The 24545-nt window shown below is 38.1% G+C and overlaps 1 protein-coding gene across 1 annotated transcript in view; it reads left to right on the forward strand.

Moving 5' to 3' along the window:
* The window catches only part of DISC1 (DISC1 scaffold protein), a 180821-nt gene that overhangs the window by 62041 nt on the left and 94235 nt on the right, over positions 1-24545 (forward strand). Inside the window, exons 6-8 of the mRNA XM_065631236.1 lie at positions 2574-2628; positions 6449-6551; positions 18023-18211. Coding sequence (XP_065487308.1) covers positions 2574-2628; positions 6449-6551; positions 18023-18211 — 347 coding nt within the window. The remainder of the gene's footprint in view (positions 1-2573; positions 2629-6448; positions 6552-18022; positions 18212-24545) is intronic.

Below are 24545 nucleotides of genomic sequence, written 5' to 3' on the forward strand. Positions count from 1 at the left end.
TCTGTGGTTAATGTGGCTATCACTAGCTTGAGGCAAAATGGTGATGTACTAATTATATCCTTTTTGATATGTGACAGATTAATACATAATTCTCTTAAAACTATAGTTCTGTTGTCACTGAAATATCGGTGTACAATTCCCTATTTATTTTTCAGTGACTTGATAGATGCTCATAGAAAAGAAAACTGGGTACAAAAAAGGTATTTTTCCTACTCAGCACCTGGATCTGAAAGCCCACATGTGCTCGTGCATCCTTCTTAGCAGTACGGACTCTACAACTGGGTCTTTGTCTGTAGTGCTGTTTTGGTCTAAAAAATTAAAAATTGATCTCTCTTTCTGTTAACTGTGTGAATTCTACAGAGGAGGGAAATATCTATGAACCTGGGGGGGCTTTCTGTGAGGAAAGTAAACAGATAAGAGGAAAGGCACATGGAAGAGATTTATTAAATAGAGGTGCCGTCTTTATACTGTTGTTCTTCTGGCTATAACTGCACTTTACATTTTATTATGGCCTGGGTCTTTAGAGTTGAATTTTATAAGGCAGTTACAGAACAATTGGGTCAGTCACCCATTATTCATTCAGTTGCACACTGCAGCCTTGCTGCTCCCTGGTGACATCTGTACACAAAGCCCAGCTCCTTTTTACATAACCTGACCAGCTCAAATGCCAATTGTGTGAGATGCTGAAAGTCACTGAGAGCTCCAGCGCCTGAGAAAAGAAATGGCTAAATAGTTCATTCCCTCTGGCGTGCCCAGAGGCAGGCAGGGAGCTGATAATGGCATCATTACACATGTAATGTTTTGTGTTTTGCCCATATATTATTGTAGAAAAGGGAGAAATTGGAGACTGCTATGTGGGAAATGTTGTTAAACCACTTTTATGTAGCTGGCCAGCTGTATTTCTGTTTGTTGCCTTACACAGGCATTGACTTACACCATCATGAGCTATTTCTGAGGGTTCTGCCTCATTTGGAGCTGGAGGGACCCCGTTGTGCTCTGGTGGTAATGAGGTGGCTGGCCTTGCTGGGCTGTGGATTAAAAAGGTGTGTGCACTGTGAAGCCGGGGGTTAGGGAAAGCAATGCAAATAGCTGTCTCATTAATGTGATTAAGTGATACAGCTGAATTCTGCCTCTGAGGCTGTCTTGTGCTTCCGTGCAGCCAGGTGAGGTGCTCCAACCAGCCTTGCTCTAGGTGGTCAGTAGCTGAGTGTGAGTCCAACACCGTGTGCTTTGAGGTTCAGACTTACATACATGCTGACTCTTGAAACAGGACTTAGTAAGTTCCATGCTTGGAAAATACGGAGGAGCAAGTTCTCAAAAGAAAACCGAGACGCACAGGGATAGGGAGTGGAGACTGTGTACATGTCAAAACGGGTGCTCAGTCGTAACGTGCCTCCTGAATAACAGTGACTTGTGTTTCTGCCACCTGTAAAATGAACACAATGCTGCCATATCTTGCGAGAATTATCATTGAAATAAATCCAGTGATGTTTCTGAAATGTTTGGACACTTCAGTGCTGAACACTAAAGAAAAGCTCAGAAATAAATTAATAGTTCTTTATTTGGGAAGAACATCAGTGGTAGGTCTTGAAGTACAATTTTTACAATGCAGCTAAAAGGAAGCATTGAAATGCTGCTGGTGGGGGGTGCTGACTGTCATGTACACTGAATTGAAGTGATTTTCTTTTCTTGTGGAAAAGAAAATAGCTTGTGATAAAGTAGTTGAACACTGTATAAAAGTGTATGCCTGCGAAGTAGGAGGGAGGGAAGTATTAAAGTTGCAAAAATAATCTCTATACTCCTAATGATTTTACTTGAATTTTTGAACTTTATGTTAAAAATTAACTTGTGAATTTATTTACAAGCACCAAAGGCACAGGTTTACATTATGTTTGGTAATATCAAAGTAGTGAACCTTCCTGTTTTCATATGTGGAAGAAAACCTTAAATTTGTTCGTATAAGCATTGACAATGCCTCAATTTCAGCCCACCGTTGAACCAATTTGGTACAAATATTTTGTAGGTTTTTATTAAACTAAACAAACTAAGTAGTGATATTTCAAGTAAAATTACAGTGAGAGCAAGTGATAGCTGTTGAACTTTTCCTGGCAGGGTTGGAAGCTGGCTTATAAGAGGATAGTTAACTGCAAACTGTTTGTGTCAGAAATGCCTTTGTGTCAGGTGTTTGGGTGGTAGCCCAGGAAAGCACCAATCCTGGATGCTGCTGAGAACTTCTAAGATATTATGGTTACACAAATGATCATAATTGTGTTTCAGACGGTAAGTAAAATGTGTATAAACTCATTACTTAAGAATTGTAAAGCTAGTATACAAACTGTTTTACAAACACAGAGGATTAAGTGGGTAGAAGTTGGGTGGAAGAAATGTTAGTTAGTCGCAAGCAACAGTGAAACCAAATATACAGGTTTTATATTGATATTGGCTCTTTTGTGTTACTATGAGTCATCTTAAACCCTGTATGCTTCCATATGAAAATGTGTCTTGTGTAGCAGACCACGATGAACAAAGCAGAGAAGGTCAACTTTGTTTTATTTTATTTTAATCCCTTCTAGCCTTCAGGAAAAAGAACAATCATTCAGCACGTCCATTAAAGAGACTACTGCCAAAGTAAGTACATGTCAGTTTTCAGTTCTTCAGAATACTTAGATGCAAGCTATTATCTGCTTCTCTTAATAAATTGTCTATGTTTTAGAAAATTGGTTTCACGGTGTTTCTCCTGAACAGATTTTGCACGTAAATGTTTTTAAGCATACACTCCGAAAAAACCTACTCCAACTTATATTTGGACAGGCCACAGAAATTTTGCTTAAGGAAGCAGATGGAGTAATCTGTTGTTTCTCAGCTTCTGTTTACTAGTGGTCAGTCTTCTCACCAGTCTCCATTTAGGAACGGACTCCTTAGCTTCATATCATGAAAGTGAATTCTGGTCACAGCTGAATGTTTTCACTCTTAATACAGAGCCTCTTACTTTCCTAGCTGACTGGCTTTGTTGTTGTGAAGGAAGAGAATAAATGAAGTACCTCTTTTCTCTGCCCTTTCACTAATAATGAACTAGTAATCTAATTCTCGTCCCACTTTAAAATATGAAGAAAATTGATGTGGCATGTTTGGCATATGTGTTGTTTCTAACCAGAGATGTTAATACTTTTCCTTTTAATTTTCTTATTTCCCATGGCCTCCTTCCAAGAAAGAAACTACTAAAGTTTTCTTTTTTTATTTTAGAATGACTCAGTGAGCCACAAAGCATTTTTGCTCCAGGAGTGATCTATAAAAAAGGCCTATTTATTGTAGCTAATTTATATAAGTCTATGTGGAACAGGGCATGGAAGACATTTCCGGCTTTTGATCAGTAATGAATTTATACTCTGAAATTAGTTCATTTTTCATGTTCTTTTTCTAATAGCACTCACCAAAATTAGTGAAAATTTTATCCCTTGTCATCTTCTAAGTCATGTGGATCAACACTTTTAACATGCACTGTTAAAAATACCATTTAAAGACCGTGTCTCAATACCTCTCCATCCTTCTCTCTTCTGCTTTATTTTGAGCTCGTTCTCCTCTATTCCTTGCTTATGCACTCATCTTGGAAAAATTATTATAGACCATTATAATATGATGCTCCTTCCTGTATATTTAAATGACTCTAGAAAAAGCATCAAGGAAAATATTGTAACTGACCTACTGCTCATCTACTAAAATGAATGAGACAGCTGGTACCTCAGAGTGGTGTGTTGTTTCAAGCTATCTGCAAGCTGAAACATAAGTTACAGATTTTACCTTCTGCCCTGAAAATGTGTGCCTCTTGGAGTTTTGTTTTATAACCATAGTATCTAGACACTTTTTCAATAAGAGCTGAAACATTGGGTAACAATTGAGAAGTCTGCAAGTTAGAATTCCACAACCTGTTTTTTTCTTTAAATATTCAATAGATAAAATATTATTTTAATTTTATTCCTTTCCTATGTTATCGCTTTTATTTATTGGAGAAGATAAATATGAAGCATGTAATAAGACTCCTCCAAATAATTGATTATTTTACTTATTCAGATCATCTCATGTGAAATGGAAAGGGAGGGTTTTTTTTTTTTTTTTTTTCAGACTTGGAGCTCGCTGCTCCATGGGCAGCAGCAGAGCTGGTCGCTATGAACAGGGACAAGGCATTGCTGGGCCAGAAGCACAGGTGCTGGTGGTCAGACTGGTCAGGGGAGGATGGCACATTCCCCGGGAGCAAAGGAGGACACTGGCTTAGTGAATGCTCATCGTCCTTGTTAGCTAAAAAATAACCTTTCCTTAGTGGCTTAATAAGCTACTGTAATGAATAACGGTAGCTGTTATTATGATAAAATAATTAGAAAAAAATGGAAAGGATTGGAGCTTGTAGAGTAGAACTGATGTAATGTAGAAGCAGTGCTACTACTTTAGAGGATGTTACACTATTTGCCTCTCCCAGTCGCTCATTTAGTTTTGTCGAACTATGCCATATAATAGTTCTGAAGATTAATGTGGTTCATTTATATATGGAATACATGTGACACAGATGCAAGCAGAGGCTCTGTAACATACTTATCTAATGTTGCAGAAGAATCAGCTCCAAGTCAGAGGAACTGCCTTTCAGCCTCTGGTCCCTGCATTTGGTCCATTAATAAAGAGCACCAGCGAGCTTCATTCTGACAGTTGTGCTTACAAAGTGGACAGTGTTCACTAGAAACTGATTAAACCTCCCAGCTTATTTTGCATAATTGCCAAACAGCTGTCTAGTGGTAATGACTTTAAGTTACTACCAGCATGGGATATATTCATGCAGTTTTCCTGGAGCTGAAAGAGCCCCCATCTAATTGCAATTCACTGAGCCATTCAGTACCCCTAAAGAGAGAGCGCTGCTTCGAAAGAAGTCATTAAAAACTTTCAGATTTATTTTAGAGATGTGAGACAGAAATGGCCTTTGGGTTCTTTAGGTACGTTTATTCACCTCTGACAGGTTTGGATTTTTTAAAGCATTTTAAGTGAATTAGTAGGCAAGTTGCTTAGGGGATGCTGAAACAAAGTGAAATATCTGGGAATTGAAAAATTATAGTAGGTGCAGAAGTGATGAGATATATGTGTTTTTAAATTAATAGAAAGACTCTCAAGTCTTTAGATAGTAACAGTTACTGCTTGAAGGATAGTTCTGTTGACTCAAGAAAAAGATATGACCCATTTATGACTAACAGATGCTTGCAGCTAAAACAAGAGGATATTATCCATTTAAAAGGATTTACAGTTAGTGTCATATCTGAATTATTATAATTTAATTGTACAAACAGATAAACCATTACACCTGTAAGGCTTTTGCTCTTAAAAAGTGAAGTGACAGCTATGCTTCTGTTAATAAGCGTGGTGTGTACACTTATTTTTGAGGCGGGAGGGGGGGAAAGTCAAGGAGAGCAGGAAAACTTTCCTCTGGAGATTTCATTTCACATTTCATCTCTTCACAACTGGCCTGTGCTTCTCTTGATTATTGCTTTACCCTTGGTTCCAATGAGTGCAATGTTTTCTCAAGTGTCAGCTACAATTTTAAGCAAGTGTTTGATGTCTGCCTTCAGAACAAGGGGTTTGCCGTAGCTTGATGAGGGTTTTTTCTGTTTGTTCATTTTGCTTTCCTTCACAAATGATGCAATGTGGAGTAAGAACCAACATCTTTTGTGTATGTGGGAGCTGTATGAATTGTGTATGCTCTATAAGGTCCTTCTGAGGTGGGTAATGTACAGTAAATGTAAAATACAGAAACAGTTGAACTTCCTTTCTTTTTTCTTCTGTCTCTCACCATGTTTTTAATACTAGTCCTGATTTGTTGCTGAAGGAACTTGCAGCTAAAAAGATAAAGAGAGAGAGGGAAAGTCAGAAACCTGACAGCCCATCAGCTGTGTGGTGAAACAAGTACAGTATTGAGCTGGTATAGCCTTGTTTGTTGCCTTTGCAGAGAATTAATGGTGGATATTTTGCCTTTTTTTCAGTTAAGATGTGCAGCATGATATATTTTTTTTAGAAAAATTCCTGTATATTCTGTGTTATGGCATCTAAAACGCCAAACATTGACTTATTTATGCTCTGCTCTTGGCATCACTAATAATGCTGAAATCCTACAGAATTTGTTAGATGGCCTTTCTTCTATGTGCAACCTCAGTATCTAGTAGTGAAACGTCTTCTCTCATGCAGGTAGCTAATGCTAATACCATTCCCTATTACAACAGAATGTGCAGCAAAGCCTGGAAATTTTGATTCATATTGGGTATTTCTGTAGAGACATAATTTTTTATTAAGCTGCTTTACCTTGCTGTAGGATGTTGTGTCATGTCTGTGAAGCAAGAACATTTGTAGCCCCGTTTAAGTTACCTTATACTTTTACATGACTGAATTATATGTATCATGGCTGTCTGCCTCAATCTAGGTTTGCACAAGTCAGAAACTCTGCAGTACTTTGAGGAGGAAAGTATGTGATATTGAGACGCAACTACCAGCTCTACTTGAAGCCAAAATGCTGGCTGTTTCAGGTAAGTTGAAAGTGATGAGAAGGACTAACATTGACGAGTGGTGTGTCAGAGCACTTGTTGACCCTGTTATGGCTGAGACTTCTTAGGAAAAGTCACTGATGTGCATTTATGTTGATCCCTTGAAGTCATGGCAAGATCAGCAGAACCGGGCTGTGTTGGAACTTGTGTAAGGTCCTTCAGGCCCCACTCCATGGTTGGGAACTACTGGCAAAGTGGATGCTGTGTGGTAGGCAGTAAACATGAAAGGAACACGATGTTTTTCCATAGGTGAACTTGGTCAATAATTATCAGTAGCTCTTTCTGGACCTTACAAGTTATATGTCTAGAGCTCTATAGCTAAGAGCATAAATTTGTAACAAAGGTATAACAGTTAGAAGTGTGGCTTTAAATGACACTCTCAAATGGGATACAATAATTGGCAGCTTCTGCTGTTCAGATCGTTAAACAACGAATGTTGATGGCAAAAGAGCAATTTGGTCCTTGGAGCGCTCATGCATGTTATTTACAACCAGTAAAACACTGAAATGTGATTACAGTGTCTGATACATAACAGCTTTACATGCCACTTAGTTGGGATTACTGCACTGCTCACTAAGAAAAAAGGTAAAGCACATTTTGCCTCTTAAGTTTAAAGAGGTGGGTTTTCTAATTCAGCAAATTGTTTGCGGATGCATAAGTAGGTGTCTCTTTGCTGGACACCTGTCTCAGAGAAGAAGCTGAATAGAAGGAAATGTGGACTTGGATACAAGGAATTTTCCAGTGTTACACCAAGAAAACAAAGGCTAGAGGGTTTTTAATACATCAAGGTGACTTGTAGCTATCCGTTAGTGATTTACCTTCTCAATTAGATACAAGAATCTGGTACCAGCACACATGAATTATTTTAAAATGAAACCTTGTGCCATGTCACATGGTTTACTTGCCAGAAGTGGATAGCATCAAGCTCGAGCAAAATCCTAAAGGAAATTATGGATCAGATCTTGTATTGCTGCTGAGCACGCTCAATTTCCTTACTTCTCATAACACCTCTTCAAAATGGAAACCCTCTCTGTTTCTCTGTGTCCACCTGCGAGAGGTGAGCTGAGCAGTCGCCCTTCTCTGCCCGTGGGCTGTTTGAATGTAAGTAATTTTCTCACTTTCAGAAACGGGGTCAAAGTTTTCCCCAACCATTTTATGACTTTCTTGGGAACAAAATAGCCCGTAAACTGGATGTGCAACTGTTTCACACTGCCAGCAGGAAGCAGTTGGCTAGAAAAGATGTAACTCAGTCTGACACTTTGAGAGAGTAAATGACGGCTTGAGGACTATTTCCAGAACATTCAGAACAATATTTTGTACTTGTTAGCTTTTAAAAAGAGGTTGCTTGTTTTAGGAATGAATTCAAAAGACAACTTAATGCTGATGTTTCTGTAAACTGTTTTCACAATACTGTGACTACGATGGCTTTTCTATGCTTTTTAAGAAGTACCAGTGCTATTTCTTAGTACTGATAACCATGATTTTATTTTTTTATTCTTACTCTGAAAAACTCGTACTTCAGGGAATTTTAATGACTCTGAATGGTACAATCCTACATTGTTACTAAGGCAAAATTCTGGAGGGAACTGGTTGAAAATCAAGGACAAAAGATAATTTAGTGACAGTGGATACTGTGATTTCTTTACCTCATTGTAAGAAATGGATGCATTTAGTTGATGTGATGGCACTTGTCTATGTTAAATGCAGAGTAGTGTCAGAGGATACGGGGGAAATATAAAAATTAAAAAAAATAGCTCTCTAAAGACCTGGAAGTAAAAAAAAAAATCTGAGAAAAATGGAAATATTTTTAGTCTTGGAGCATGAAGTGATAAAATCAGAAAAGCTAGGATGCAGAATGAGTTGCACCTAGCAGAGAAACAAGTCAGGAAGAAAAGATTTGGTATATGCCGAAGAGGAAAGAAGAAGGAGGTGATAAAAATAGCTTTTTGTTTTACTTAACAAGGTGGAAACAGTGAGCAGTGGATAATATAGAGAAAGCTGAAGTATTCAGTGTCTGTATATTCCTGTGTTAGGCGTAAATTAATGACACATCTTATTTAAGGCATAATTAAAAAGTGGGTCTTAACCTTTTAAATACTGGCTAAAATTTAAGCAAGATACTGTATTCATGTAATTCCTGAACTGTCAGGCAGCTAACAGAATGTTAATCAACAACTTGGATATATGAAATCATTAGTAGGTGAGAGAATCTTCAGCTGGGTAATACGCAATTATTTAAGGACAACCTCAGAATAGCATGAAATTCAGAGGGAATTATAGTGTATACATAAATATGCAGGAAGAATAAAGTTTGGTGGTCATAGTTGGAGGTTTTAATTTAGTCTGGAAGCATCATGCAGGGATAAATATCTGTTATTTCTGCTTTTTTTACCATAGCAGTTAGATCATTCATTTGAACAATTTCCTCATACAACTGTACTGATGGATACCAAGAACAACTGTTTTTGTCTAAACAGGTGTTGCATCATTTTGATTTTACGTAGCATTTTCCTTGAGGAAACAGACAGAGTTAAGTGATTTTGGAACAGTGTCAAAGCAAAAAGGTAACTGAATGCAGTTGCACACATCTGGATTCATGCATCCCAAAAGTTAAGTTAGATGAGTTTAAGAGTATGGTTATTGAGTGATGCATTAGTTTCAGAGCTCACGTGATGACTTAATGATGTGATGAGTTGGAAAGCATAATACATACCTCAGCCTTTAATGGCTACCTTGACAGCTTCAGACAGCATTAATCTTTTATGTGAATTGTACTTTCTATTCCAAACACATTGTGTTTGCACCAGAAAATGGAATAATATAGCTGATCTTTTTTTTGAGAGGACAATACCACAATAAATGCAATGTAAGCATAGCAATTCTGTTAGTCCTGTCAATACAATACCTTGGATTTTAAGACTGTATAATAAACGATACTGTAAAGACATAAGAGATGATCCTATATGTGTAAATGTCTCTCCTCACTATTATTGCTTCCTTGGAAGAAGTGTAAAATTAAATTTGGAGGAGAAAGAAGGAAGGTTTGAGAACCTTTGGATTGTTGAAGGTCATAGAATAAATACAATAGGTTAATTAAATCCAAGTGAGATTTCATATGGGGGAAAAAAAAGAGAAGCCTGTACTTAAATGTTCAAGAGGTATTTCTATCAACAGTTACAATTGAGATCCTTTATATCAACAGCTCTCTTACTTCTGATTGACATGTGCCTGTTGTGATAAATAACTTGCAATTAATACTCCTGAGATGCTAGTCTAGAATTTTTCTCCAAACATAATTAGTAGGGTCTTATTATATTGTTCACGGTTTTTAAGTCAGTAGCTTTAGCTAATTATAGCTAACAACTGCTCCTGATTGCATGAGATGTTGCTGTTGACATACACATTTGTAAATACTTATCAATGAAATCTTATAGTTTAGCATCTACTAGATTTTTATTAAAACAAAACACCTTAATGTCAGTGCTTAGAAACCTACATGTGGGTATTATAGCAGTTGCTTCTTACAGTAGCTCTTAACGTGTTTATAAATTTTTTTTCATCAGTTATGGGAAGAACATGGCAGTACATGTTACTCTGGTCTCTCTCTTAGGATCATATGTCTATTCAGCACAAAATTTTTGGGGGGAGTAAATTGAAGATGAAATAGTCCTAAGCTAGTAAGAAAATTCAAATAGGGACAATATGTAAGCAAGTGTGAATGTGACTTTAGAAATATTATTAAAAATTATTTTCCTACTTTAGACTGTTTTGCAGGAGAGCGAGTCATATGTGAAAAATGGTGTGTTTCTCATTTTTCCTTAGTAAGAAAATAGTTTGAGAATAAGAGGGAGGATGTAAACTAAAATGTATTTTTAGCCATAATTTTGTCTGTCTCTTGAATGAAAGAAGTTGGTTGATATATTTTACAGTGTCTTCATATACGCTATATGAATTTGTTTCCTCTTGAGAATGCATGATAGTGTGGGACTAGAGGCCAGAAAGCGGCTAGCAGAGAGCTTAGCAGACATGAATGAAAAACTGAATTCATTATGTACCTATCTATGAGATGCATGTCATTAACTTTCCTTATGTCTTTGCAAATACAAATTAGATCCAAACACAGGAGTTAGAATGATGTGAGTTGGAAGTAGTTAAAAAAAAAAAAAATCTGATCTTAAAAGTGTCTACCACAGTAAGACCAGTAAGAGGTCCTGTGTTAGTGTCCTAAAATTAGCTCTATCTCTGTTTCACTAGATACCTGGAAATGGGAGCTGATTGAAAATGCTATTGCAGAATGATTTCCAGCAGTACAATGAAAAGGGTTTTGTCCTTTTGTCAGTCTACAGAATTGTAGTTTATAAATAGCATGACATAAATACTAGATAGTATATTTTCACAAAATTTGATGCTGGGACTGCTGTCTCTTTGCCTGCTCGTTGATGCCGAGTTAGGGCAAGTTCTGCAGGCTCAGAAAGCAACTGTAAGCAAAAAGGCTCCAGCCTTCCAGTTTTGGTGCTACGCGTTCCTGTTGGGAATGAGTGTGATGGAGAAGGGACAGAGCCATTGGGGTGGAAGGTGCCGGTGCAGGCTGAAGGGCATTTTCAGCCATACATCTGTGTGCTTGTTTTCATGTCTTGTTTTCATGCCTGTGCTGTATTCTGTCATGGAGAAATTTGTATGGCATAAAGGTCTTGACATGATGTTGAGATCTTCCCCAGACATGCTACGCAGAGCTTGTAATTTGCCTTTAATCGGAATGGAATGGTGCTCCTGGCTTGCTTGTTTGGTTTTATTTTTTTTTTTAATCTTTTCTGCATCTGAGTACTGTTGTTTGGTAACAGTTGGAGAACTTGGCTGGTCTTAGAGGCAAAAATACCAATGCCTCTTTGTGCCTTCTTATGAAGGCTTAGTTTGTGATAAATTGGATCTGATAGAGGCCTGTGTCTTGTCAGATGACATGGCTGCTTCTCCACTTTCAGATTCTTGGTTCCAGCAGCAGTCTGGGTTGATGGCTCAGAGGCACAATGAGATTAATTCTTCTTTATGTCGGTATCGCAATGTCTGGTTCCAGCATATAATGCTGCGTATTGGGGTGTCTTCCCACAAAAGTCACTTTATGCTCTGTAAAGTAAAATTTACTACCGTGTATTGCTGCAAGTGATGTGCTTTTTAGCAAGCCTGTTAACTCATTTTAAAAATAATGCCAGTGAGCCCTCCCAAACCAACCTCCAAACAGTCACGCAGACTGCAGACAGCTATGTGATGTGCCTTTTTATCTCATTTCCAAATGAGACTGCTGGATGTTACTGGCTTTCAGTGAACTTCAAGGATAATTTGTTGTAGCTGAAGTTCCAGCATGGTATGTGACCAGACAGCAGAAAATCATTGCTTTTGTTGCAGAAGTCAGTCAGTCAGTCATGTAACAACTTACTTTTCTTCTCCCCGTACCTAAGCCATCCCTGGAGTGGGGGAGAGGGTCAAGTAATCTCTTTGGCAGTTCCTTTGCTGGGAATTATACATAACTCACAACCACTATTTATTGGCTAATGCACATAGGAAATTGCTGGGACTAATGTGCTCTCAGACTGTACTTGTCACCTACAGTGCAGGCACTTGAGAGCATCTGAAGGCCCAGCAGTCACCAGTAGCTATTGCTCCTTGGAACAGGTTGTGTTCTCAGTATAGCTGAATTGCCATCTTCCAGACCTCTGCCTTTTTCTTCAGTGTTTTTTTTGCCTTTTCTCAATGATCATTTTCACTTGAGCCTTTGAGTTTTTATTACTGATTTAAAATTGTTATTGTTTGGGGTTTTTTGCCCCTGTTCCCCTCCCCCCCCGCCCCGATTTTTTTTTTTTTTTATTCCTGAGTTGCTCTGTGGTGACTGATTGTCTGGGTACAAGAGGCTTTCTGTGGCAGAGAATTCCTTTCAGGATCACATCAATCATTCACTGGCATTATGCTTCATAAAAGTGTTGGCACCTGTTATTACTTAAAAACAATAATTGTGATTCAAATATGCTGAAATTCTGTAAAATGTTTCAGGAGATGGTAGACTGTCCCTCATTTGCTATTTGTTTTTTCAGAGATGCAAACACACTAGCAGTCCTTCCAAAATTTTACATTTCTGTCATGTTTAGCTTTTTGTGAGCAGCTGAATGATATTTATTTTCTTCAATTTATTCGCTGGCGTTGCGATCAGTTTGTATTCTCATTTATTACAGGGTGGAGGATTTTCAGCCTTGAATTCCAGTGCCATTGATAAATACCATGGTGGCAAATGCTCTAAGCTAAAATGTAAATTTTCACTTTCTTATGTATTATTCAAGGTAGTGTTAGTCTGTGAAGAATTAGCTTATAGATAACGATAAATGATGACCAGTCTGTTCTTTCATGCATTCAAGCTAATGTCCAAGCCAAGTATGTATGCTTTACTGTTATGCAAAAATTGCCCTTTGGCTTGTACTACAATGAACATAGTTTCAGTAGGTGTGGGATGTGCCTCTCTGCTTCAAGTATGAATAATGGAAACTTTAAGGATATGTAATTTCTAGCATAAATATGAGAAAAAGCGGGAATAAAAATGTTGTGAGCCATTAGCTTTGTCTTGTATTTTGAAGGGCAAATATTTAACAAAGCTTAAATAATAACACATTTTTTGGTGTTGTCGTTTGCTTTTTTTCTGTTTGTTTTTGTTGGTTTTGTTTTGTTTTTACAAAATGGGACAGATTTCAAACCATATTTTTAGGTAATTTGTTGCTGCCAAATGGTATCAAAATAATGTTTTGTTAATCCTTGCCCTTTGCCCCCCTCTCAGCACCCCCCTCCCTACCAAGGAAAGGCAATAGCAGGGCAAAGAGAGAGAGAGGACTTGCAAGTTGGAAAAAGTTAAGTGTTTTACTAATGCTACTAATAAAATAGAGAAAATAATACAAAATATACAAAACCAAGCTTGAATTACCCGGCAAAGCTCAGCGCTGCTCCAGCAACTGCAGGGCAGGCACCCGGAAGTCCTGGGTTGGACTCTGCAGCAAACCAGAACTGGATTCAAGGATGCAGGGTCTGTCACTAGGCCTCAGGTCGCAGGGACAGCATACACGGTCGTTCCCAGATGCCATAGTTGAAGAGAGAGCAAGACCCTCGTGATCTCCCACTTTTATATGAAGTATCACATGGATGGGATGGAATACTTAGTTGGTCAGTTTTAGTCACCTATTCAAGTTTGCTCCTCCTTGCTTACGGGACGTGCATTCTTATCAGCAACCTTGCATACCATTGCTATGTCTACCAAAACATGTATCCAACTTCAGGAAAGTGCAGTTACTAAGAAGAACTTAGCTGAAAGAAAAATTCACTAAAAGAGAACCTGGTCTTGTTTTTAACAAAACCAGGACAAGCTACTAAATGGGCAACAATCTGCCCAATATAGTAAAATCTGACCATAAGCTGTTATAATGGACATGAGTTTGTGGCATGTAACTATGTATAGAGCAAATATGCTTGATATGCAGAGCACTATTTAGCTGTAGTGTTCAGCCATACAAGTAAAATTTTGGGAAGAGAGGAAAATAAGGTAAACATACTAATTATGTTCCTGGCGAGTAAAAGCAATTATATAACTGTTTTGTACTTGGGGATAATTTTTTATTTGTTTTTCTGATTTGGGTTGCTTTGTTTAATTTGGCTGGTATTTTTGGCCTTCACATCAAGCCGTTGGAGCTTACCTAATGTTACTATCTGTAGGGAGCAGATTATGAAGGATGCGCACAAGGAGAGAGCCCCAGAGGGCAAGATTAAGGAGGAAGTTTAAACTGGGTTGGTTTTTGCTGCCTTTTGAAGTAGCAGTAAGGTTCAGCTCCTCAGAGTTAAGTACACATACTCAGCTCCTTAGGGCAGTGTACTGCAAGCATGTTATTCAGCCTGTTCAGAGCACTGGATACTTCAAATTAGCTGGAAAGTGCAAATATGACTTTTCAGTGTTGTACTTGTAGAAGTATAATCAGTTTGGCCAAGTTCCTGTGAACTGGTTCAGATTTTGCTATAAACCCAACTTCATGTGCTTATTCTTCCCCTCCCCCTCATTTTATTCAAGCACTGTTGATTCCATGTGTTTATTCAAGTTGAGACAGAATAGATTTAAGGTTCTGACAGAGCAATAGACTTACTCGCCTGGATGTTTATAAACAGTTTTCTGAAATTGTGGGTTTCACCATTTGGTGTACCAGTTTGCACCCAGTGTGTTAATTGTCACTGCGAGTCAGGGAGGAGGATGGGAAAAGTGGCATTTCACTCTTCAGTACCCTTCATAGAATCCCTGTCTCAAGACTTGGTTTAGACCAGGAGCTCAGCTTTGGTCTTAGACTCTAAATTTCTTAGTTTCGTTGTCTCTGTACAGATTTTCCGAGTGAGCAGTCTTATTATCTCCAGTGATTTTTGAGTTTTCTGGGAAGAGTTAGGACTGACTTTATGTATTAATATCTAATGTCACCCAACTAGAACGCTCCCAGCGGTATGGCTAAAGAAAACATAGCTCTGAGTGGTAACAGTTATAGTGTTTACTTAGGTGAAATAATTATTTTATCCTCAAAAAGAGGAATTTTAACATTTTCAGAATATCAGCGGAATAAAATATTTTGACACGTCTTCAGAATGTTTCTACAGCATCCAATGTGACTTTGTCTCTTAATAAACAAAAAGCCCCAGGAGGGCATGTTTTTTAATGCTGGCAGCTAGAGATTATATATAAATTTTTAAATCAACTTTCTTATGGCATTTAGAAAGCAGTTATTTTGGTTTGTGTGATTGAGGTCAGAAGCTCACTGATGGCACTTGTGGTGCAAGAGTTTGTATATACTGTTTGTACACGAATTTTCACTGCAGACTTCCAGACATTTCTGCTGTCAGGGGGAGCTGCATCAGGCGGTTTTGCCTTTTGGGCATGTATCTGATGCCATTTCTTCATAGCCTCCATTTGATATAAACTTCACTTCTGGGACTTAAGATCCATTCAATATGTATAAAACTTTCATGTGTGATATCATAGCTTTTTCCTTGCTGTCTTGTGAAATGTAAGAGCAGGCTCCAGATTCTAATGAAGAATCTCTTGCCTTCATGTTTTATTAAGGCTCTTCTGTGTTGGTGCTTGGGATGAGTTCAGTTGAAGTAAAGGTGCACTCTTTAATCGAAGTCTTGTTGCCTTGGAAGCATCTGAATGTCTACCATTTTCCCAGTGATTTTTGTCTTGCTTATCTTGTTGCTGTTTTTTACCCTTTTGGAAATGTGTTCCAGATGAAGAAAATAAAATTTTTGCTGTTGTTTCCAATAAATTCACTGGTAAGCTGTAAGATCCTACTATTTGTAAAGCATATTAATGGTTATTTAATTGTATAATTCTTTGTAAGAGAGAACTGGCAAAAAGCATATTAGCTGAGGATTAGAAATGGGGGAGTTGTCTCTTTTTAAGAGTTCAAAAAAAGAAGTCAGCTTTAAGTAAGGAAAAAGGGTTGACTGAAACTACCATAGCCTTGGGACTAAATTAAAAACAAACAAACAAAACAAAAACAAAAAACCCCAACAAAACAGAAAACCACAAGGCTACCCAACTTAGCAATGTTCAGTCTTTAAACCTGATTTATTTGATACAGGCTTTTCCAAAATTTAGGAAAGTGCAGTCTCCCATTGGCGCATACCTGTCCTCAACCAGCCCCTTGGGTCTGCAGCAGCACTTTTCCTCCAGGAGGGCGGTGGTGGTTCTGTGCAGGAAGTGCTCCTGTTTGCTCTTACGCTCTGATGGATGGAGCTGCTCCCAGCAACCGGCAGTGCTTTGCTGTCTGCCAACCAGTGTAAATACTTGTGTCTCATTCTTGCTCCCCTGTCCTGAAGGAACTAAGCAGCAACCAAACCAGTCCCCACACTTTGTGGCCAACGCTTTTGAGACACCAGATAAAAAAGGATGCAATGCCACAATTTAGGAAACTCTGTGGATTTGATGTTTTGGATTATGTCTTAATGTTCTAAAATAAACTTTTAAATTTACCTGTTGTGTATAAGCAACAGTTTATTATATTCCTGAAGCAAAAGCCAGAGGACACCTTTATATCTGAATAATGCTGGTGGTATTATAAAGTTATTTCAGGAGTCTGAAGTCATTGCACGTACTTCAGAAGCTGATGAGACATCTTATATGTGTGACTGGATGAGCTTTACATTAATATTTCCTTCAAAGCTAAATTTTCTAAGTGCCTTTACTTCCTAGATGAGTTATTAGATCATACCACTAAATTTTTGCTAAATTAGGATGATGCTAGAGTTTAGATATTGTACTAGAGATCTTTTGGCTTGTCTTGAGCAAGTTGACATGGAAATTATTGTTAAGTATTCTTTAGATTAATGTGGGGGGTTTGTAGTGTTGTGGTTTGGGTTTTTTTGGGTTTTTTTTGTTTGTGTTTGTGTGTGTGTGTGTGTGTGTGTTTTGTTTGTTTGTTTTTCCACCCCATCCAAGTAGCTGAATCATTGAAAAGACACAGGTACAGCTGTATAAATGTAGCATTATAATAGTTACTCTACTGCTATTTAAAAATAATTTCATAGCTGAGCATTTGTCATAATCTCTTTATACTTAAGACTTCTCTGTGAAGTAAGGGAGCATTCTCCAGCTTCTTCAAAAGGGGTTTACAGAAAGGTTAAGTGGGCTAATATTACTAGGCTACACTGTAAACTGCTTGGGAATTGAACTTTTGACTCTGGATCTCTGTCCAAAGGAACCAAATGTTTTTAAAAACTCCAGAGCAGTGCGGGCTGGTGATACTGACGTATTCTCTCTGTCCCTGAGATTTCACATGTCAGGGAGAGCCAGAAGTGGAAAGTTGTGACTTCTAAATACATTCTCTCAGAAGAACATCCCCTAATAGTCTTCGTATGGGGTGCATGCCATTTAAGAAATGCAATGTGTCATTTATAAACTACCTTCTGGTGCTTGTTATGAACAACAGCATAGTGTTGCTTTGTTCAAGGAGGAAATACTTCAGGGTCTAGCAGATTGATAGCATCTGTTTCAAGAGACCGTGAGTTGAGGTGTCCTCCAAAACAAGGAAATGGTCTGACAGATCACACAGCAACGATCAATGAATTACAGTATGACATTTTCTGAAGTGTGGACCCTTAGGAACAGTTTTCTCCAAAAATGTAAACTGTATCAATAATGTAAAAAGACTGTTTCTGTGTGTATAAGGTTAAATCTGCTACAATTATGATTCTTTTAAATTCTTTTTATAGTATATTTAATGAAATGGATGCTTGCAAAGCATTTACCCCCCGCTCCATATTGGTCTTTCAGTTGCTGTTGGGAAGCATGGTTGCTTAATTTCCCTTGTTTGCTGTGTAACCTACTGATGTTGCAAGTGTCTGCTTCATTGTCTCTTTCTTCTCTCTTCCCCCTGCCCTCACAAAACATGCAGGAAATAATTTTGGTACTGCGAAGGACCTCACAGAAGAAATAAGGTCATTAACATCAGAGAAGGAGGGGCTGGAAGGACTTCTCAAAGAACTGTTGCTCCTGAGTGTCAGAAATGTCCGAAAATTAGAGAGAATTAAAGATGATTACACCAGACTGAAACAAGAACTTGAACAAGGAGAGGCTGCCTTTGGTAAGTAGTTCACAGGCTGTTACAGCTCTTGCTCAGTCATGAGCTCTTAAAAGTTTACTGGCTTTGATGAACCTCCTGCATTTCACAAAGCATACTGATTTTTCTGAGGAAGGTTTGGCCAGGACCTAGGTAAGCAATATGCTGTTGGCTGTTTCCACTGGAGGTGGGAGGGGCTGAGGGCGAGAAGGGGTATCCCAGCAATATACAGCTTTTTGGAATCTATCTTAGCCCAGTTCTCAAACTTTCTTTTCTAAGCCGGTTTATGTAATAGCGATGCTGATGCTGAATTCCCATACAGAGAAACATATGTAGTCTTTCATGTGGAAGCAGTAGATGTGGTTGGCTGTGACAATATGAACATATTTAGTATATAACTAAATATTTAGTGTATATATGTAACATATATAGTGATGGGTCTGAATGTATGAGGTGCACAGGCAGCCTGTTCTGAAGGCAAGGGTTCTCTTTGTAAATTTATGTTTGAGCTGGGGTTTAAGCAGCCTGCCAAGCACAATTCACATGTAACTATGAGCAGTGTGTTTGGGTTGTAGTGTCACAGTGGAATTGGGGAAGTTCTCTGTAATTATTGGGAAAGCTACTGACAAATGAAAAAATAGCAAAGTCATTGCTAGACTTGGCTTATTCTTTTGTCCTTTTTACCCCCTCCTGAATTTAAGTAGATAAAGTGGCCTTGCCGCTTGATTAAAGGCTGAGTAACACTTAATTGACTACAAATGTACAGTTACGATAGTTACCTCTAAACAGCTAAGTATAAATCTGAGAGCTACTTTACAGCTCCAGGGCAGGAGTGTCAAACTCATTTTCACTGGGGGCCACATCAACCTCGTGGTTGCCTTCAAAGGGCCGAATGTAATTTTAGGACTGTATAAATGTAATTTGAGGGCTGTATAAATAGTCCTAAAGGTACATTCAGCCCTTTGAAGGCAACTGCAACACTGATGTGGTCTCTGATGGAAATGAGTTTGACACACCTGCTCTAGGGGTTTGAAATGTCTTTCCTTTTTCAGGATCTTATAAGCAGTAGGTTGGTTGAAGAGAGGAAAGTGCCTCTGTTATAAGAGTTTATGAAGCTTCTTCATAGGCAAGTGGAAAGGCAAGAGCTATTTTAGAAACAAAAAGTTTTGTAGGCAATGGAATACGTCTAAGACAATACTTTAAAGATGAATAGAGCAATATATATACACACACGCTCTACTAGATAAGAACTTTCATAGAAACTAGGTGGCTAAAAATTTTAAGAAATGATTCCTCAGAGTGGTGCACTGTTACCTAAGCCATGTGATTCAAACGCCCATCAGGCAATACATCCTCAGTGCTTGGATTTACAAGTGAATTGAAGGGGGTTCTGACCTAATCTGTCTATTTTGTTGCTGCTTTGTTTCTAGGACAATTTAACTTCCTATAATACACATGCACTTCTCATTTGTATTTTTCTTCAGTAGTGTTTTAAACAAAACCTGTGCAAGACTGTTGCTGAAGCAACAGAATTGGTAGCAGTTTGGAGACACTTTTTTTCCCCTTTGCATTTATCTAGCTGTAATGAGATGTCTTCTTGGTTTGACCTCTCCTGTCCTACAATTTATGACAATAAATTGCAAAACATTGAGTGTTTACTATGCGGATTCTTCTTTTAATTTATTATAATTCTGTAGGTGTAAGGAGAAATTTATCTGTGTGTAAAATAAAACTATCAAGCACACACTAGGCAGAGATACACAAAATGAAATCTGAGATTTTCCGTTTTCATTGTCCTTGCTCCCCTTGCATGTGATCTGCACCATTTTCTCCTTTAACAAATGGAAACTCATTTAGGTTTGAGAACACTAGCATGACTTTGCTACCAACGCATTTAACTGAATATAAGCCTTCTGATACACTCTGGAAAATAGCATACGGATTGTGCCTTGAAGATAGCATCCACTTTTATGAACCAGTTGTTATTTTGTACTGTACTCTTATGTTTGGAGAACAAAGCATAAACAATTGGAATTTGATTTTGTTACTATTTGTTTTTGCTGTTTTTTTAAAAGAACTGGAGATAATTGTATTTGCTTTGTCTGCACTATGAAAGGTGTGATTTGAGTTGGGGTGGCCAAGCTGATTTACTGCCTGGCCTCAGGTTTTGTGACTCATTTACATTAGTAAAATCTGTGTTGCTGGTGAGAAGGGCAGTTTTACCTTTCCCTTTTGCTCCTGCCCTATCCCAAATTCCAGCTCAGTGCTGACCAGAAGCTTGATGTGAGCTCGGCATTAGTGTACCCATGAGACCCACCAGTGCGCAGTGGGAGCACCAGCATCAGCATGAGGGATGCTGCAGGGTGGGGGGCCTGTGATGGGGGATGTGTTGACCCATTCGTTTTGTGACAGTGTAATTTTTTGGGAGAGTGTAGTCTGGCAGGAAACTGGCTCCTCAGATGCTTCTGTTCCTTGCACTGGTAGTGTAGCACGGGCTGAGCTGTTCTATGCCATGTGTAAAATCAGCATGAGTGGTTGGTACCGTGGCTTGGTGCAGCTGTTCTTGGTTAGTCTGGCTTCTCTCTTTATAGCTATGAGCCAGAGAGAGAAATCCTTTTTCCGTCTAACTCTACTAGCTGAAGATGTTACTGTCTTCTGGCCTTGTTACTAGCTGTCTTCCCAGTGTTCATTAGGGAGCCCTTCAGGCCAAATTAGCCATGCTAATTTAAATGGCAAAAATAATCAGGGCTAGACTGGCTGATCTGCGTCCTGGTATGTGGTTGGGATGTACCTGTGATTCAGTTGTGCTATGCTTTGGCTCAACTCTTCAGGGAATAGGTATCTGTCTATAAACTAAACATAGGTTATTGAAAGTAATGCAGAGGAAGTAGTTTTCTCATCTTTGAAGGCTTATGCTAGTTTAAATAAGTCAATGGGTTTAAATGTCTTTCACTGTAGAAAGGAGATGCTTCATTTTTCTTCAGGAAAGGTAATCAGATTGGCTGGAGCTGTTGTCTCATCTAATTCTTGCTTTCGTATTGTTTCCAGGGCTTAATCTTATACTTCCCCTGCATTTTTTTTTAAATATAGTGCCTTAAAACCTTCTGCACAGATATTCCTACACATGGCTATTTCTACATCATCTGGCCCTTGAAGTGTTACCTTTTGTGTCTGTAAACTTCTTGAAAACTTATTCTGAGATTTTTTTTTTAAATTGATAACTGAAGATAGTAGTGCTTTGTCTAGAAAACATTAAACAAAAAAATCGAAATGCTAGAATATGTGTATGTTTGTCTTTTGTGTATAGATTGGTCACCTATTTTTTTACTTCATTTATAATTGCTGATATCTCACAGTAATGCAGATATAAGGAACCAGACGTCAAGGGAAGAGACTTAATCACACAATAATCAGAGCTGGAATTTTAAATAGGACACATCATTAGCATGTTAATGAATTTTCTCACTTTGTGCCAGCTGCCCAAGTATAAAAGATATTGCAGATGTAGTGCAAAAATCAGGCTTGGCTTACTGTGCTGAGAGCTATCAGTGCTCCCTATACAGGAGATTTGACAAAAATCCTTTCATATTTCTCGAGATCCTCAAAAATAAGTTTTTCCTATTGGATAATAGGAGCATCAAGAAGTAACGCGATGTATTACCATTTTAGGATGAATAGTACTAATTTGCCCTTTAGACGATAAGTTTCTTATGAGGGCATCAGAACAGTTCTATAAAAGTGACCAGCTCTTATTGCCATTTTACAGATAGAAAAGCCAGACACTCAGAGGTCATGCAATTTTACCTGAAATGGTGGTGAAACTGTTTCCCAATTGCTCTAGAATCAATTGGGATTGAACCTAGTCACTTGCAATAAACAGATTTGAGATCAAGTGATATATTGTGTGTGAGCTTTACATTCTTCTAGACTGCAGGTATTTCTGTAGCCCGAGACATAGCGGTTCTGCGAAAATCACTGAAGGTCTTGAGTTTTACTGTTGAGCAGACCTGCCTTATAAAGTCAGAAGGTTCTGTTACAGCAAGGCAGAGAACTGCTTTGCAGCCTAAAACCACCAAACCCATGTTCCACACAAGTGAAGCTTAATTACATGCCTGTCTGCCAAGCTGCTGGATTACACTTATAAATCCTGGCTTGGGTTGATTGGCATTAGTAACCCAGGGCTGCAAATGAAACCTACACTCTTGTCTCGGTTTTCCTCATTACCAATACTGATGGGCAGGTTTTCCTGCCTCATTTGCTGAATTCCTTTTCTGGCTGCACTCAGCCATTTTCTGCCCTTATTACACTTTTGGGAGAGCGTCTCCTGGTAAATGATGTATGTATGCACAAAACTGGGGAGGACTGTATTTCACAATCTAATTACTGGGTTGTACTTGCCAAGTCATCTTAAGTACGATTTCTATACTGAATTAATTTCTAGAGGAAATATAAAATAAAGGCTACCTGCACATCAAAATAGCTTTTTAACCCCCTTTTTTAAACTATTGTTTGGAGACTGATGCTTTAGTTTCTACTGCTCAACTCTCATTGACATCATTGAGTTTTATTGTCTTAGAAGTTGCTTGTTAAGTCCTAAAGCTCTTACCAGACTGCTTTGTAGAGTGAAGCTTTCTGAAATTGAACAGATATATTTATTAAATAATGGATTAAATGTAGCAGAAGGGTATCTTAGGAAGCTGGAATTTTTTTTCACACTCAGTTTTTCTCTTCGATACACATATTCGGCATGCTTGCGCAGAATATCACGTAGCTTTTTGTCCTCTGACAGAAGAGAAACCTAAGTCCATTTTAAAAAATTTGCCTTTTAAAAAAAAGTATATTTCACTTAGCTACTTAGGAATAACATGTATTCAGAATGTACTTTGAAGAATAACATAAATTCCCCTAGTGTTTTTACAGTCATTGTTCAAAAAGCTGCATATTTGGCCATTACAGAGGATGTAATTAATTAGTCTGAAGCTTAATATCATGTGGACAGCAGAAAAACCACTAGTGGTGCTGCTTAAAGTAATACTGGCTTTGCATACTGAAATATTTATGAAAAGCAGCTTCTGTGCTTCATATACAATTGTATAAGATGTGATATATCAAACTGTTTATGACCGTTTACTGCGAAGCATTTTTTTTCTCTTTTAAAAACACATTTTTGTTTTGATAGATTCAACATTAGAAGTCTTATAACAGAAGCACATACAATGTGCTTCCCACTGGGAAACCTTTTTTTTTTTTTGAGTTTAAATATTTGTTTTTAACAATAGCTGTTATACAAAAGCTTCTCTATTTATCTTCCTAATTGATTTTTGTAATGCTGCTTGAAAATGTCTAAAGATTATTAGAAACTTTATACCACATTTAATTATTTCTAAAACTATCAATATGGTATCTGCCTATGACATGACAAAAATGATGCCATGTTTTGCTTTACTGTTTTTTTTGTTTGGTTGGTTTTGGTTTTTTCCTTTTTTTGCCGGGGGGGTGGCGATTTTAATTTTTTTTCTTCAGTGCTGTTTGGTTTTGCACCAAACAGGTTTTTCATGTTGTTTCCACAGTTCATCCTGCATCTGAGTGATTATCTGATCCTTAACTGAAAAGCTGAACCTTTTGATTGCTTCCGTTTAAATAAATCATTAAAGGAGAACCACATAGCGTGTAACAGATGGGCTTCCACGAGGAAGAAGCTGTTCAGAGTCTCATTGTGTATCCACTTCTAATTTGTGCGAGGTCATTACGTTCCCCATGTCACACCTATATGAAAGGCTTGTTGTCATTCAGGGGAGTGGCGAAATGGAACGGCTTATTGCTTATGTCTAACGTCATTGCTACTTGAAGAGTGATCTTGTCAGATTTAGCCAGCTTTCACTCTATTTAGCTTTCAGAGAAAGTATAAAACCCTTGGAGGAAATGCAGGAACGGGGCTGGCACTGCAGCTGGTCACGTCCTTTATTCTGAGCTGATGTTCAACTGATGCTCCAAAGTAGCGCTCTGCCTGCTGTCAGGCAGCGTGTGGGGCCAGGACAATGTAAGAAAAGGAAAGGAAAAAACAACAACAAAAAACCCCCCAAGAAACCCAACCTTGCAGAGCTCCTTTTGTGTTGTCATGGCCAAATATAGCATGAGTAATTGCGCTCTGCTCATCAGTATTCTCTCTGCTGTTTCATTTGAAAAATTGGTATTTTGTGCATTTGCTTGGACTTGTACTGTTATGCATATTGTGCGCTTGTCTGCATTTTACTGATTGTGAGCCTGATTCTCATTTTCTTGGGTCATTTTTGAAGCACGTGGGATCTTTCAAGTTAAGTACACCCATATACATATTTTGGTCTTACAATTCTATAAT

Source organism: Caloenas nicobarica, chromosome 3 (assembly GCF_036013445.1).
Source record: "Caloenas nicobarica isolate bCalNic1 chromosome 3, bCalNic1.hap1, whole genome shotgun sequence".
Lineage (NCBI taxonomy): Eukaryota > Metazoa > Chordata > Aves > Columbiformes > Columbidae > Caloenas > Caloenas nicobarica.